The sequence below is a fragment of the Heloderma suspectum genome, chromosome 5 (genome assembly GCF_057233095.1).
Source record: "Heloderma suspectum isolate Gila_16-S chromosome 5, 16-S_ref, whole genome shotgun sequence".
NCBI classification, from domain to species: Eukaryota; Metazoa; Chordata; class Lepidosauria; order Squamata; family Helodermatidae; genus Heloderma; species Heloderma suspectum.
In genome coordinates this window covers 155,475,340-155,490,084 of record NC_139462.1, presented here as the reverse complement: position 1 = coordinate 155,490,084, position 14,745 = coordinate 155,475,340, and the positions used below count along the sequence as shown (strand labels likewise).

Here is a 14,745-nt window from a genome sequence, read left to right as displayed (position 1 = left end):
ACACATTATGATTAGCAGTGATGATATTATTAGTGATATGTCATTCCCACCAAATTCATACCATAGAGTCTAGTCTGTAAGAAGATTCCTAGCTCTGCATGAGCTTTTGCAGTACAGCCCAATCCTATACACATTTACTTGTAAGCAAGAACCACTGTAGTCAGTGGGATTTGCCGCCAAGTTAACTTCCATAGAATGGTAGCATTGTAAGCCAAAATTGTTTTTCTCCTGACTGCCCCCCCCCCCCCCCCCGGTATGGCTTGAGAGTGAAATTTCAAAAGTGGTTTTTCGTGCAGTATGAGGAATTTCACTTATAAGTGCGGCTGTGTGTGGAGAAGAAGAAACCCACTACAAGCCCTGGTATATAGTTGCAGAGTCTCCAAAGATCATGACATGGTTCTCTAACAACCCAGTCTGATGCTTGGGTCTGAAGTACTGTAAGTTCCAGTGAATTGAGTGGGACTTACTCCTGAATAGGGATTGTACATAAGGATTTTGCATGCTAAAGCAGCAATATGCAATTTATTAATTCTACTTCCACGAATCATTTAAATAACCCCAACAACCTGCTGGGAAGATAACAGATGGTGGGTACTTGTAACCTACAAGAACCACTCCAGGATGTCTGTGTTTTGCCAAGGACTATTCCATACATTTCTTAGCAGCAGAACCAGGTTTCTAACTGAGTGCCCTCTTTAAAGGCAGCTGTAGCTACCCCCTGCCTCTCTGATGAATGTACCTATATGGCTGTCATGTTTCCAGATATATATTTGTGTCATATTCACACGTCATATTTTTAGTCATATACCAAAATCACATGAAGTATGAAGTGGCCTTAAATGTTGGAAGATCTTTACCTTAATATAAATCTGTACCTTTCCAAACATACAAATTGGTCTTGATGGTGCTTTTGTTTCTCACTCACCTGCAGAGCCTGGAGTGTGCACTGTATTTGGAGATCCCCACTACAACACTTTTGACGGACGGACATTTAACTTTCAGGGAACATGTCAGTACGTTTTGACGAAAGACTGCTCCTCCTCTACCTCGTCCTTCCAGGTGCTGGTGAAGAATGATGCCCGGCGGACCCGCTCTTTTTCCTGGACAAAATCTGTAGACCTTGTGCTGGGCAGCAGCACTGTCAGCCTCCATCAGCACCTTGCAGTGAAGTGGAATGGGACACGGATATCCCTACCTTATGAAACGCCACACTTTCACATCGACTTGGAAGGGTATCTATTGAAAGTGACAACCAGAGCAGGTGGGGCTACGATGAGCACCCTTGTTACACTTCTAAGCCCACAGTGATAGCACAAGTAGGACACAGAGCAGCCTTCCCCAACATGGTGCCCTCTAGATGGGCCATGCTGGCTGGGAATGATGGGAGTTGCAGGCCAACCCATCTGGAGGGCACCAGGTTGGGGAAGGCTGACACAGGGAATAGGGATGTTTTGTTCTGAGTCTCTAAATGCCAGGAAACTCTTGTTTGTTTGTTTGTTTGTTTGTTTGTTTATTAGAAAGACTTATATCCTAGCTTTCCACTATAAAATAGAACCCAAGGCAGCTATCAACATAAATATACATATAATAAAAAATAAACAATTGCAACCAAAAAAGAGAGAATGTGTGCAGCAGATAATTAAAAGATAAACATCAGCATAAAAAGCAAGGCTAAGAAAAAGCTCACCTAAACAGAATTGTCTTCACCAGGCAGTGGAAATGAAAAAGAGAAAAGGGCCAGATGGACCTCCCACAGATAGAATTCTACAACTGAAGTACGGCAACACATAAAAGAGCTCTCTTGCATAGTCTGACCAATCTAGCATCAGCCTGCATCAGGACGCAGGGAAGAGTCTTCCCATCAGATCTTAGAATCTGGGCAGGACAATATGGGAGCAGGCAGTCCTATAGGTATCCTGAGCACATGCCATTTAGGGCTTTACAGGTAATAACCAGCACTTTGAATTGCCCCTGGAAATATCTTGGTAGCCAGTGCCGCCATTCTAGAATGGACATAATACGCTCACACGATTGTGTTCCTGTGAACACCCTAGCTGCTGTGTTCTGGACAGTTGAAGCTTCTGGAGACTCTTCAGAGGCAGGTTTATGGAATTTGTGGTACTCTAGGCCAACCTTGATGTAACGAAGGGAGGTATCACTGTGGTTTGGTCTAAACTGTTGTTGAAACAAGCAATACACTGGTAAGTATTTTGCCAGTACTGAACTATTTTAACATTAACAGAATCTGTTTTTATTTATGTAATTGTGTATTTATTTCCCAACATTTATTTCAATTTCTAGACTTTTCATCCTAGTGACTTGGGGAGGGCAACATATTAAAATCAAAAGTCAGTGAAACTCTTATTAATTCTCTAAAATACAGTGTTGAAATTGATTTCTAAGTGCCTCATTCCTGCATAGTGCTGGCTGTTAAAAACCATCTCCAATTAAAATGTCTTGCCACACTTCCAAGTTCAGTCCAAGCTGAAACAAGGATAGTTCTACAGATGTCTGCAGCTGTCAGGCATCTACCTAGAATACTTCTCATTGGGTTTTTTTTTTTTAATGGTATTGTCAGAGGGACATGCTCAGCTCATCTTAAGGGCAAATTCCATAGTGGGCATAATTAGAAAAGAAATTGAAAACAAGCCTGACAATATCATAATTCCTTTATAAAAATCCATAAAAATCTATAGTACGAGCACACTTGTAATACTGTGTACAGTTCTGATCACTGCAGCTCAACCAGGATCTTGTAGAGCTGACAAAAAAAAGTGCAGAAAAGAGCACCCAAAATGATCAAGGGGCTAGAGCAACTCCCTTATAAGGGAAGGCTACAACATTTGGCGCTGTTCAGCTTAGAAAAAAGGCAAGTAAGGGGAGGTGTATAAAATTATGTATGGTGTGGAGATAATGGATAGGAGAATGGATAATATCAAAACCCTGGGTTCTTGTATTATGAGCAAGGGAGAGGTTTTTCTCAGTCATACATAAGACTAGAACCTGGGGTCATCCCATGAAGCTGAATGGTGAGAGGTTCATGACAGATAAAAAGTTCTTCTTCATACAGTACATTATTGGAATTTACTATTCATACAGTACACTATGGAATTTACTATTACAAGATGTAGCTACAGCCAGCTACTTGGATAGCTTTAAAAGGGGATTAGACAAATTCATAGCAGCTAAAGGCTACCAATGGCTACTAGTCATGATGACCATACATTACCTCCAGTATCAGGGGCAGTATGCCTCAGTATGGCAATTGCTGGTGAACATAAGGGTAGGGATGTTAGAGAATTCCATGATGGATTTCAGTGAGGCCGAATGCACTGGCATTCGGCCCCCCAAAACCCGTGGCTGAATGGCCTCCCCCCCCCCCGCCACCCTGTGGAATCCCCCCGGGACAAAGCTTACCTGGGGCGGATGTTCCGGCGGTGGCGGCTCCGGCGGCGGTGGCGGCAGCTGGTCTCTCGGCCGGCTGCTGTGGTTGGAAATGGTGGCCGCCAGGCTGCCGTGATAGGATACGTAAGTATTTACATAGCCTATCACGGCAAAGAGCAGGGGCGCAAACGGTGGCCGCTATGCCGTTTGCGCCGCTGCTGTTTCTGTGATAGGCTACGTAAGTATTTACGTAGCCTATCACGGTAAAGGCAGCCACGCAAACGCTGCGGAGCCAGCCAGGGAGGATTCCAGAGGGAGGGACGGAGCGCCTCCCCCCCACCGCGGATCAAAGCTGCGAAAAGGTAAGTGACTTTCGTACATCCCTACATAAGGGTGCTGTAATGTCCTGCTTGTGGGCTTCTCATGGGCATCTGGTTGACTGCTGTGTGAACAGAATGGCAGACTAGATAGGCCTTTGGTCTGATCCAGCATGGCTCTTTGTAAGTTCTTATGCTCTTATGATGCCACAAATTAGATAAATAAAATCTATGATATTTGATGGTGGTGTTTTATATATTTGAATGGATTTATGTGGCTGTTTTGATTATTCTGAACCACTGTGAGATCCAGCAGCAGGAGGAGCAGGTTATGCATTTTATAAATAACATAAAAGTAAATAAGGGAGAAGGCACTCTCTAAGGCAGTCCTGCACAACTTGTGAAACACCAGGCTGACTATACCTCACCAAACATGTATACTGTGTGGCCCACCAAACGTTCAGTAAACTTTCTGTTTTTGATGCTTGCCTTGCACTATAAATAAGGGGGTGGAGTGTCAAGGACCTGGCAGGCCAGAACACATAACTGGTAGACTTAATTTAGAATAATGGCCCATACACTGTAGGGACCTATTGTAATGCATGCATGGTCCAAGTAATTTAGGGCTTCTAGGTCAAAATCAATAAAAACAATATGCAACCCTGTATACATTGCAATTAATTATTAAAACATCCCATTGAGATACAATGAAGAAAAAATTTTCTTGCAAGCTTTAATCCAAAATATATTTTCTATATGCATCACCTTCTCTAAATGGCAGTTTAGCGTCAGTGTTTGAAGCTGCATTTCTTCCACTTCCACTGAAACCTAAAGCCTTTCATGTGGATTGGTGCTGAAAATTAACCAATGGTCGAATAGGGCATTTATTTTTCCTGCCAAGTTGGTGTTGGTCCCCATAAGCATTCACACCATAGGTGTATAAATCCAAAGATGCACATTGAAATGAATTTGACATGCAAAACATGATCACACAGTTTATCTAGTCTACTAAGATTTCACTGTGTGGGACAGGATTTTCTATACTCCAAACCCTTATGAGACACTTACAATATCTACAGTAGTGGTTCTCAAACTTTTTATCTTCAGGAAACCTTTTCTGCCAAGGGCCTTTTCTGCCCTTTGGGTTACATCTGCCAAGGAAGTCCTATGCATCAGCTGTGAAACCTTTGTGCATCATGAAAGATTCTGAGGGATGTTCTGTAGTGCACAGTCAGTTCACACAGACATGACCTAAGAGTGTGTCCTATAAGAACACCCAATACTCCCCTGTGGGACTGCTGTGGAATTTCTCATTCAAGGAAGTTTACCTCTCCTAATTGAAAGGCACCTTGTGGGAGACCCAGGTCTATGCAGGGTTTGCTTTTGTTTTTTACTAGCTACCTAGACTTGCACTTCCAGTAAGTTATCTGGTTAATACTTTAAAAACTCAGAGAAACAGTAGTTGTCACTGCCTTTCTCCCAAAACTAGTAGAACATAGCAAAACAGAGTGTTTAAAAGTAGGTAGACACAGAGGGTATAAATTCATAGGAACATCTATGCAAGAAATAAACATAGGTTTATTATCAGGGAATCAGATTGGGATTCAATACATAAAAGATAGCAAAATACGGAATTACTTGGACAAATGCTTGGCTGAAGTCTAGGTACTGAACAGGACTAAAACAAATGTATAAGTTCCAGCCCCCGCCCCCCCTTATGCACACATTAGGGAGAATTAACAGAATTTCCTAGGCTTACCTCTTACTTTAAAAAACAAAAATCTAAACCTATCAGAGTCAGACAAAAGTGTTCAGCCTCCCACTCTGATGAAATGAACCAATCCATAGCTTACAAGACTGCCAGAGGTAGGTCTCGTGTTAAAGAAGCTTTTGCACACATGAGGTTTCCATTTCTCATCAACTGAAACTTGGTTTGAATTACCAGAAAAGATGGAATTTCTACTTGAGACCCCTCCACCTGGCAAGAAGGCTTACTGGTATTTAAATTGGAAGTTCTAGTGGGGGCTGGGTGTTGGTTGCTAAGGTAACAGCCATGGATAATACTCACAGAATTGATGGTTTTGCATGCTTTGCTGATCCCCTAAATGGAGTTTGGCCCTTTTAAAATGGCAGTAAATATGTCAAGCAAACTCAGGGTTATCATCGCAATCCTGAAAAACTTCCCAGAACACCATATGAAGACCACTGATCTAAGCTATAGTTATGGCATAAGCAGAAATCAAGAATAAGCAAGCACCATCCCAGAGGTGCTTGTAGAGCAAAGAATACGTTTAGCAAAACTTGTCCAAACCAAACAAACTTAGTAAAACAAAACAAATCCAGAAGGCTTTAGCAGGCTCACTAGCCAACACGGCCTGCATGAAAATTCCTTGCTGAACCAAAAATTGGTATGATGTTAGACCCCAAGTGTGGAAGAAAAGCTGTTTGCTGTTCCTCCCTGAAGTGTGGTGGTGTTGTGTAACATCTGTCTGGGTTTGTTTTCTGCCTAAATGAATTGCTTCTGTGTTTGGATTCAATCTTTGTGTGCATGTGTGTCTTGCATCATTCAAACCTCAAATATGATTTAATAGGGAAATTGAGAACATCTGGTAGCTACTTTAAAGAAAACAGGTAAATGGGAGAGCGCTGGAATCTGACAGTGCTGAATCCTGAAAATTATATTGGTGATCAACATGCTTAACAATAGGACTTGCATTTGTTTTTAGATAGTCTAATCTATAGGTGCCAAACTGAAATGAATTAGAACTTGGGGGCTCAAATCCCCACCCACCAGATGCTCAAAACATCTGTTCATGAACAACAGCTCTAGCCTATTTTTTCAAGAAGCACACTGAAGGACCTGCTTGTGGCCTGATCTACACATGAAGGACGTTAGCCTATAAGAACCTGTCCAATCTATGTATTGCTTTTATTTATCCTAAGTTCCCCAACCTGTTTTTTTTTCAAACAGGATGCAGGTACCTACCTGCCAGAAAATGTACTTGTTAGGAAGTGTCCCAGCTTCTTGCATATAGGAGGCTGGATGTACTTACTCAGAAACAGTTCCTGTACTTATGAATGGCAAAGACACAAAGGGCAGAAAAACAACATAAGATTTAAATTTAAAATAAATAAATAAAAGCAATTAAATAAGACATTCTGGTTGGAATTTCTCTGATACATTTGATGGCACAGTACATGAAGGCTGCAATCCTATACCCACTACTTGAGAATGAGCCCTGTTGAACTCAATGAGACTTACATTTGAGTAGACAAGTGTAGAATTGTATGGTAACAGCAGTGTTCTTCATTGCACTTGCTGCAGATTTCTTAGGAATGACAAAGGGGCTGATTATGAATCATACAGCTGTAGCCATTTAGAACATCTAAAAAGCATAATGGGGAGCACATGATTTGGAAGGGAGAAGTGGCAAGCAAGAGAAGGATGCTTAATCCATGCTTTCGTAACCTCCAGACTGGACCAGTAAAATGGGCTCTACAGAAGTCTACACTTCAAAAGGGTCTGTCAGTTCAATTAGTCTAAAATGCTTCTACCAGACAGCTGTCTTGGTGTTCAGTCTCCATTGGTTAACCATTTGTTTCCTTGATCAATTCATGGTGATGGTTCTTGCATTTAACCCCCTAAATGATTTGGGATCTGGCTAAGACTCTCTTCTCATGCCCTCGCATGCTTTCCAATCCATGTTGGAAGTCCTGTGCTGTGCTCCCCCCCCCCCCCGCTGAAGTACAGAACTTTTTCAGCTGTCACGTTGGTATTGTAGAACACCCTTCCGAGAAAAGTTCTCATCCTTAAGTGTGCTCTGTCACCTAGTTAAGGAATGGTTGTTCCATAGAGATAGAACCTTCTTTTTCTGCTGATCATGATTATATTTGTTGTGGTTTTCTGTAGTTTATTTTTATTTATGCTTTGACTGTTTGCTTTTATTGTTAGCTTTGGAGTCCTTGAAGAAAAGTGGAATATACGTAACTAGATAGTCCCATCACTGCTTCTTCTCTGCACTACTCTCCCCACCACGTTTCTTGCAGCTGCAGCAAACACTGATCTGGGAACCCTGGTAGAGGAAAGCAGTGCAGGGGAGAAGCAGCAGGTGAGAGAAGGGTTAAGTATGGGAGAAGGGTTAAGCACCCTCCAAATCATATCATATACACCAGAAGGGCTTTTAGATGATGTATGGCAGAGATCCTGGTTCCCATACCAGGGTCTTCTACTGACCATCTAAATTGCCCCTGGTCTACCATGCAAGAGACTGATGTGAAGTGTAGTCATAATCTCTAGAGAGCATTTAAGAGTTATCATAGCATCTCCTGCTGAGCCAAGAACTCATACACCTGTTGCTTTGTCCCTTGCAAAATAGAGCCTCAGCCTTGGGTTGAGTTACAAGACAAAAATGTTTTGTGGCTTTCTGCACAATGCACACAAGAGAAGCGTTATTTATAAGCTCTAATTCAAAGCATCTTGAGCATCTCTCTTTGCTGCCAGCTGAATTATAAAATTCCACTAAATTCCTGAGAACTGTTGTGAATTCTTTAAATTGTCTAAACTATGATGCTCATTATTCTGTTTGTCTGCTCTCTCAGCTCAGTAAACTACAGCAATCACCATTGTCTTTGTTTTGGCAGCAGAGATAGGGCAAACATGGCATATAATGGCCCACTCAATAGTATGTAATTGTACCATGTAATTTTCCCATTAACCAGAAGGGCTCATATTCTTGACACTGACTGCATATCTTACATTCTCATCCTGAGACTGGCAGCGCAAAGCATAAAGGCTTAGGTTGGAGCGTAGCAACGGTATGGCATTGCAATGTCACAGTGACATTATGGCAGTGATGCTGAAAAGTTGCAGCAGCTTCATGCCATATGCGGATCTAAAGTTTTGGTAGTGGTAAGGGCATATATGCCCCCTTACTGAGTCTGACCATTTCTCCATCTAGCCCAGTAATGTCTACACTGACTGGCAGTGGCTCTCCAGGGTTTCAGACAGAGTTCTTTCCCAGCCCTGCTGAGATCCTTTTAACAGGAGATAACAGGAATTGAACCTGGGACTTCATGCAGGTTCCTGACTACTGAGCTAGCTACCCTCCCCAATAAAAGGTTGTATCATTCCAATGCAAGTAAAGGAAGTTAAACCACATCATATCTGTCGAAGAGTTGTTAAATCTTGCCTTTAAAGGAGAAAAAGAATGCTTTGCAGTGTCAGATGTCAACGGAAGTAGTTAATTGGGGGGTGTTACCATGTGTCTTAAGTGTCTCTTCGTAAGCCTTACTTGTATTACATAGACAGGTGCTGTTTGTTTATTATATCATTATTTATTAAAATATTTTATAGTGCTTTTCTTAAAATATCAACCCAAAGTGTTTTTCACATGTCACGTGCCCTCTACTTGGTCAGACTGTTGATGCATCTAACCCAGTATTGTCCATTGTGGTAGTGGCTCTCCAGGGTCTCCGGAAGAGGTCTTTCCTAGAGGTGAATCTGAATCTGTCAGTTTCACTTTCTCCTGCATTCAGTTTTTTTAGATCTCAAATTCTTTCTGTTGTGAATATGAAGCATTTGCACATTTTGAAAAATTCTTACCAAAAGTGAACTGTAACAAAATTCTCACCCATCTGGACAAGCCAGATTCAATAGGTGAACCATGATGTACCTGCCTGCCACGTAGCTGTTAGAGAGGAGCTTTCACAAAAAAGAGGTGGTGACTGCAATTCAGCACAAATATGCCTAAACACGCAGAGCTTCAAACTCGGACTTTTAAGAGCTAAGCACTGAGCCTGGATGAACTAATTTGTCAGTTTCAGTTTCTTCCCCATTCGTTTTTTTTAAATCTCAAATTCCTTCTGTCCTGAATATAAAGAGATTTGCAGATTTTTGTAAGTTTTTATCGAAAATTAACTTCAACATAATTCTCACCCATCCCATGTCTTTCCCAGATCCTTTTTAAAACTAGAGATGCTGAGGGCTGAATCTGGGACAATTATACACGCTTTTCCACTGAGCTGTGGCTCCTCCTCAGATTTATGTATTTGCAAAATATATAGCAAATGAATAGTGAAATACGCTGTAATTAAAATAACGTAGAACTATATTCACAATCAAACCTATAAATACTATCACCGTTGTTAACACACATACTTTTCTTTTTTAAAAAGCAATGTTTTGACATGCCATCTTTTGTTCTGGCGATCAAGATGGTAAATCCTTCAGTACATTTTTATTTGTAAAACAGTGAGTACAATCTATGTTGAGTTGTAAGAACAGAATCCAGGAATAGCAGTTAGGTCTGATTAATGATCTGGAAATGTACAGTTTGTGAATGCACCTCATTCTCAGTGTTGTCCCTCATTCTAGCCCTGTGCTGGGGGAAGAGTTTATCCTCACGGCTACTGTAGAGTAATTGATACAACATCCATCTGCTTAGTCTTTTTGTAAAGTGCTGGAATTTAACCATCTCCATTATTTGTGGATGCCTTTTCTGTGAAAAGAAAACTGCATATCAATCAGTGGGAGGTCCCAGTGTGTGAATCTGTGCATGTATTCCAAATTCAGCACATTGGACTTCATGCCAAGCTGAGAAGATAAGTCACAATGTGGTTAAGCATTTTCCAAAAAGGAAACGAAGAAAACAGAGAGAGGGAAGATTGGGAAAACAGTAGGGATGTCAGAGAATTCCACCACGGATCTCAGGGAGGCCGAATGCCAGCGCATTCGGCCCCATGAAATCAGTGGCGGAATGATCTGCCTCCCCGCCCCCCCAGGGACGAGACTTACCTGGGGCGGATCTTCCTGGCGGTGGCGGCTCCAGTGGCGGTGCGGCGACGGCTTCTGACTGGCTGCTGCCGCCGCCATTTCCAGTTAAAAAAAAAGACGTGATTAAAAAAAAAAACGTGATAGGCTACGTAAATGTTTACGTAGCCAATCACGTCTGACTTTTTTTTTTAAAAAAAACACCTGCGCATACGCAAATGGCGGCTGCCGTGGCCGCCGCCATTTGCGTACGTGCGTTGTTTTTTAAAGTCAGATGTGATAGGCTACGTAAACGTTTACATAGCCTATCACGGCTGACTGTAGGGACGCAAACGGCGGTGGCTACAGCTGCTGCCATTTGCGTCCCTGCTAGCCAGCGGCCGGATGCCCGGCTGCTGGTGGAGCCGGCCGGCGGCTCCGCAGAATCCCTGCGGAGCACAGCCGGCCGGCCAGGATTCCGGGGAGGAGGCGCGGAGTGCCTCCTCCCCCGGCGAGGATTCCAGGGGGAGGGACGGAGCGCCTCCCCCCCCATCAACATAATCCGTGAAAGGTAAGTGACTTTCGTACATCCCTAGAAAACAGCATAAAGGCAGGAAAGGAATGCTCCTGTTCTACACATCTTCAGATGGGACAGATGTCCCTTTGGTTTCAAATTTGACCAATTACTTATAACCTGATTTACTTATATCCTTATATCCAAGAGAATGGAGAACTCGCCCATTCAGAAACAAGAGGCACCAAAAATTAGATCTGAACAACATCCATCTGCCAAGGATTGTATTAAAATCTTGTTCCGTAGAATAACCATCTGTATTGCAGTTCTGAATGGTTGTTAGCTAGATATACCAAATTTTCCACACATGCACAGATAAAAAATGCATGGTATAGTGCAATGATTTTTTTTAAAAAATGAAAATATATTTATTGCAATCCTGGTTAATAATACTCCTAGTCTAAACACTGTTCCAGCATAGTAAGAAGCAGAGACATCACCTTGCTGATAAAGGTCCATAAAATCAAAGCTATGGTTTTCCCAGTAGTAATGTATGGCTGTGAGAGCTGGACTATAAGGAAGGCTGAGTGCTGAAGAATTGATGCTTTCAAACTGTGGTGCTGGAGAAGACTCTTACGAGTCCCCTGGACTGCAAGGAGGTCCAATCAGTCCATCCTAAAGGAAATCAACCCTGAGTGCTCATTGGAAGGACAGATACTGAAGCTGAAGCTCAAATATTTTGGCCACCTAATGCGAAGAGAAAACTCACTGGAAAAGACCCTGATGCTGGGAAAGACTGAAGGCAAAAGGAGAAGGGGACTAGATGAGATGGCTAGATAGCATCACTGATGCAATGAACATGAACTTGAGCACACTCTGGGAGAGAGCGGAGGACAGGAAGTCCTGGCATGCTATGGTCCATGGGGTCACGAAGAGTCGGACACGACTGAACAACAACAAACACTGTTCATTATTGGCCCAACAAAAATAGTCTTCCAAAGGGAAACATATATGAATGCTTGTTAGAACTAAAACTATATTTCACTGATTCTGACTGTTGCATGGCAGTACGCTGTGAGTCTAGAAAAATGGATTTAGTGCAATTAATCTTAAAGAACTAGGAATGGTTTCCTATGGCTTAAACCTTATTGTAGAGTTAGTTTTGGATAGAATCCCATCACCAGTTAGCTCAATGATAGTACAGGAGCTGGCTTTTCTGTGCACAAGATGTCAGTTGGTATATATGCCAATTATCAGTAGTCATTTTCATAGAATATTTCATTTGAAAATGTTTGAGGTAGTTGTTGATACAATGTGATTTTCAGCTAAAACTCTCAGGGTTGAGGTGATTCGAAATGGAGGGGGCTCTCACTTGGTCATTAATTATGCCACACTCTTCAACTGATGAATAAGTTTCACTTCCCCTAGAAACAACATAAATAGGTATGGTTTGGAATCCTTTGGAGGGGTCTTTTGTTTTTGAGCTGGGTTAGTGACACATAGCCTATAATAATCTTTGGAACCTCTGTGGCTAATTGCTGGTTACTGGCAACTTAATATGCAGTCCATCTGTATGTGTTTTGATCCCTTACTAAAGATCATTTGGATCAGCTCTGTCATTGTTAGCACAACTCCCTGAGTCCTTTCAGCAGGCCCGTGTGAAGGACATCTTTCCTTCAGCCTTGATGTCCTTCAGAATGAGATGATAGAATGACGAGGCGGTAGATGGGGCTTCACTACTTCAGTTGCAGTAAGGGGAGCATGTAGTTGAATGTTCCTTTACATTAAAAACTTCCTTTGAATTGGGAACCAGCATAGCAGGACAAGAACTTTCTCCTCCAGTGTGCATTTTTTTATTTGCAGGGAAGTCTTTTTAGCTGTGGGAATTCCAAAATGATACCCATCCCCCTCTTGTAGTCTGAAGTACAACAGTCCATTCTACCATGTCATTCTATTGCATGTGTAGTCCCAGCCTTACCTAAAGTCCTGCCTGCAGGTATTTCGGTCCATTGCAGAAGTCGAGATTGCTAAGCTGGTGGCACTTCGCAAAGTCAAATAGGAGAATGCCGTCTACACTGAGCAACTCTTGATAGCTGTAAGTCAGAAACCATGAGATTTGATTATGCTTCCTTGCTTTGGGCCGATGCTTCCCACAGCTCCCATCTGATTCACCTCCCACCTCATCTGTTATATATAGGAGGAACTGTAGCTCAGTGATAGAGCAACGCTTTGCAGGCATAAGGTCCCAGGTGCAGTTACTGGCATTTCCAGTTAAAAAGAGCTCAGGTGGTGGTACAGCTGGGAAAGACCTCTGCCTGCGGACCTGGAGAGCGTTGCAGCAGTAGGCTAGATGGACCAATGGTCTGGCTCAATATATAAGGTAGCCTCATGTGTTCATATGTAAACTGTTAAAGACAAACTCTTCCTTTTTTCATTCTTGCCCTTTCTACTAGGACTGGAAATCTCTTGGGATGGAGACAGTTTTGTTGAAGTCATGGCAGTACCCCATCTGAAGGGCAAGCTTTGTGGTCTATGTGGCAACTACAATGGCCACAAGAGAGATGACCTGATTGGAGGTGATGGGAATTTTAAGTTCGATGTGGATGACTTTGCTGAGTCCTGGCGTGTGGAGTCAAATGAGTTCTGTACTCGCCCTCCAAGGAAGCAGTTTCCTGAACTGTGCCAAGGAACAGTGAGGGTAAAACTCCGCGCCCATCGAGAATGTCAGAAACTCAAAGCATGGGATTTTCAGACTTGCCACTCAACAGTAGACTACACTATGTTTTATCGGTAAGTGCAGCCTTTTGTTGGGCATACCAGGAACAAAATTGTTGAGCAGAAATATGCTGAAAATCTTCTGGAATGTGAAACCATTTTACTCTGAGCTGGCTCACACTGGATACTGACTATAACAGCACATGATTAGGGAGGGAGCAATCCTATGTGGAGAGGTGGCCGCCTCCAAACTCGGAGGTGACTGCCTATCCAATGCAGGGCGGGTGGAGCGCCGAGGGGATTTAAATGGTTGTCTGTGCAAAGATTTATGAAAGGAAATGCTTTCAAATGAGAGTGGATAGTTTATAGCACTTTTGCCATCACATGGTTGAGATTCTTACTCACCAGAGGTGACCAGAAGAGTTGCTATTTAGAAGCCTGTCTTATGAGCTTTTAAAACAGATTTGCTTAGTACGGTTGAGTGGACAGCCTCATCCACTCATTTAAGTATGTGGGTTAAAAACCTTGAAAAATATTTCCTTGTAACTATCTTTATCCACTGTCAGAACAAAGGAAAAATTAAGCCTAGGTTCGTGTCAGACATGGCAATGTTAACATACTTCTGGCCTGAACTCTAAGGACAACTCTTTCTATTCGTAGATAAGTATCAGATGTAGGTAACCATCTTACAGTAAATATACAACTGTTTGTTGTTGGTTTTGCATTTGATTTTGCTTGATATAAAAAGTAACAGCAGATTGTTTTTGGATTGTACAGTGATGGGTAGAAGTAGCAGCTGCTTCACAGTTTACACAGCAATAATCTCTGCCATGGTTGCACTGTGTTGCTCCAGTGTACTGCGTAAGATAGATGAGCATCCCATACAACAAGAACTGTGGTGAATTAGGGCCCCCCGGTATATGCTGGCCAAATATTGAATGGCATTTGCCGGTGCCTTACAGCCTGTATATAAGCTGTGCATGTTACATTGCTGTAGCCAAGGGAAAAAGGATTGCCATGTAAAGTGTGATGTGACTATAAGAGGTGTACATAATTGCACTTCTTGA

General features: G+C 42.4%; 1 protein-coding gene across 1 annotated transcript in view; it reads left to right on the top strand.

The window, feature by feature from the left end:
- The window catches only part of BMPER (BMP binding endothelial regulator), a 237,607-nt gene that overhangs the window by 155,691 nt on the left and 67,171 nt on the right, over positions 1 to 14,745 (top strand). Inside the window, exons 12-13 of the mRNA XM_084860403.1 lie at positions 932 to 1,261; positions 13,417 to 13,753. Of these exons, the coding sequence (XP_084716529.1) occupies positions 932 to 1,261; positions 13,417 to 13,753 (667 nt within the window). The remainder of the gene's footprint in view (positions 1 to 931; positions 1,262 to 13,416; positions 13,754 to 14,745) is intronic.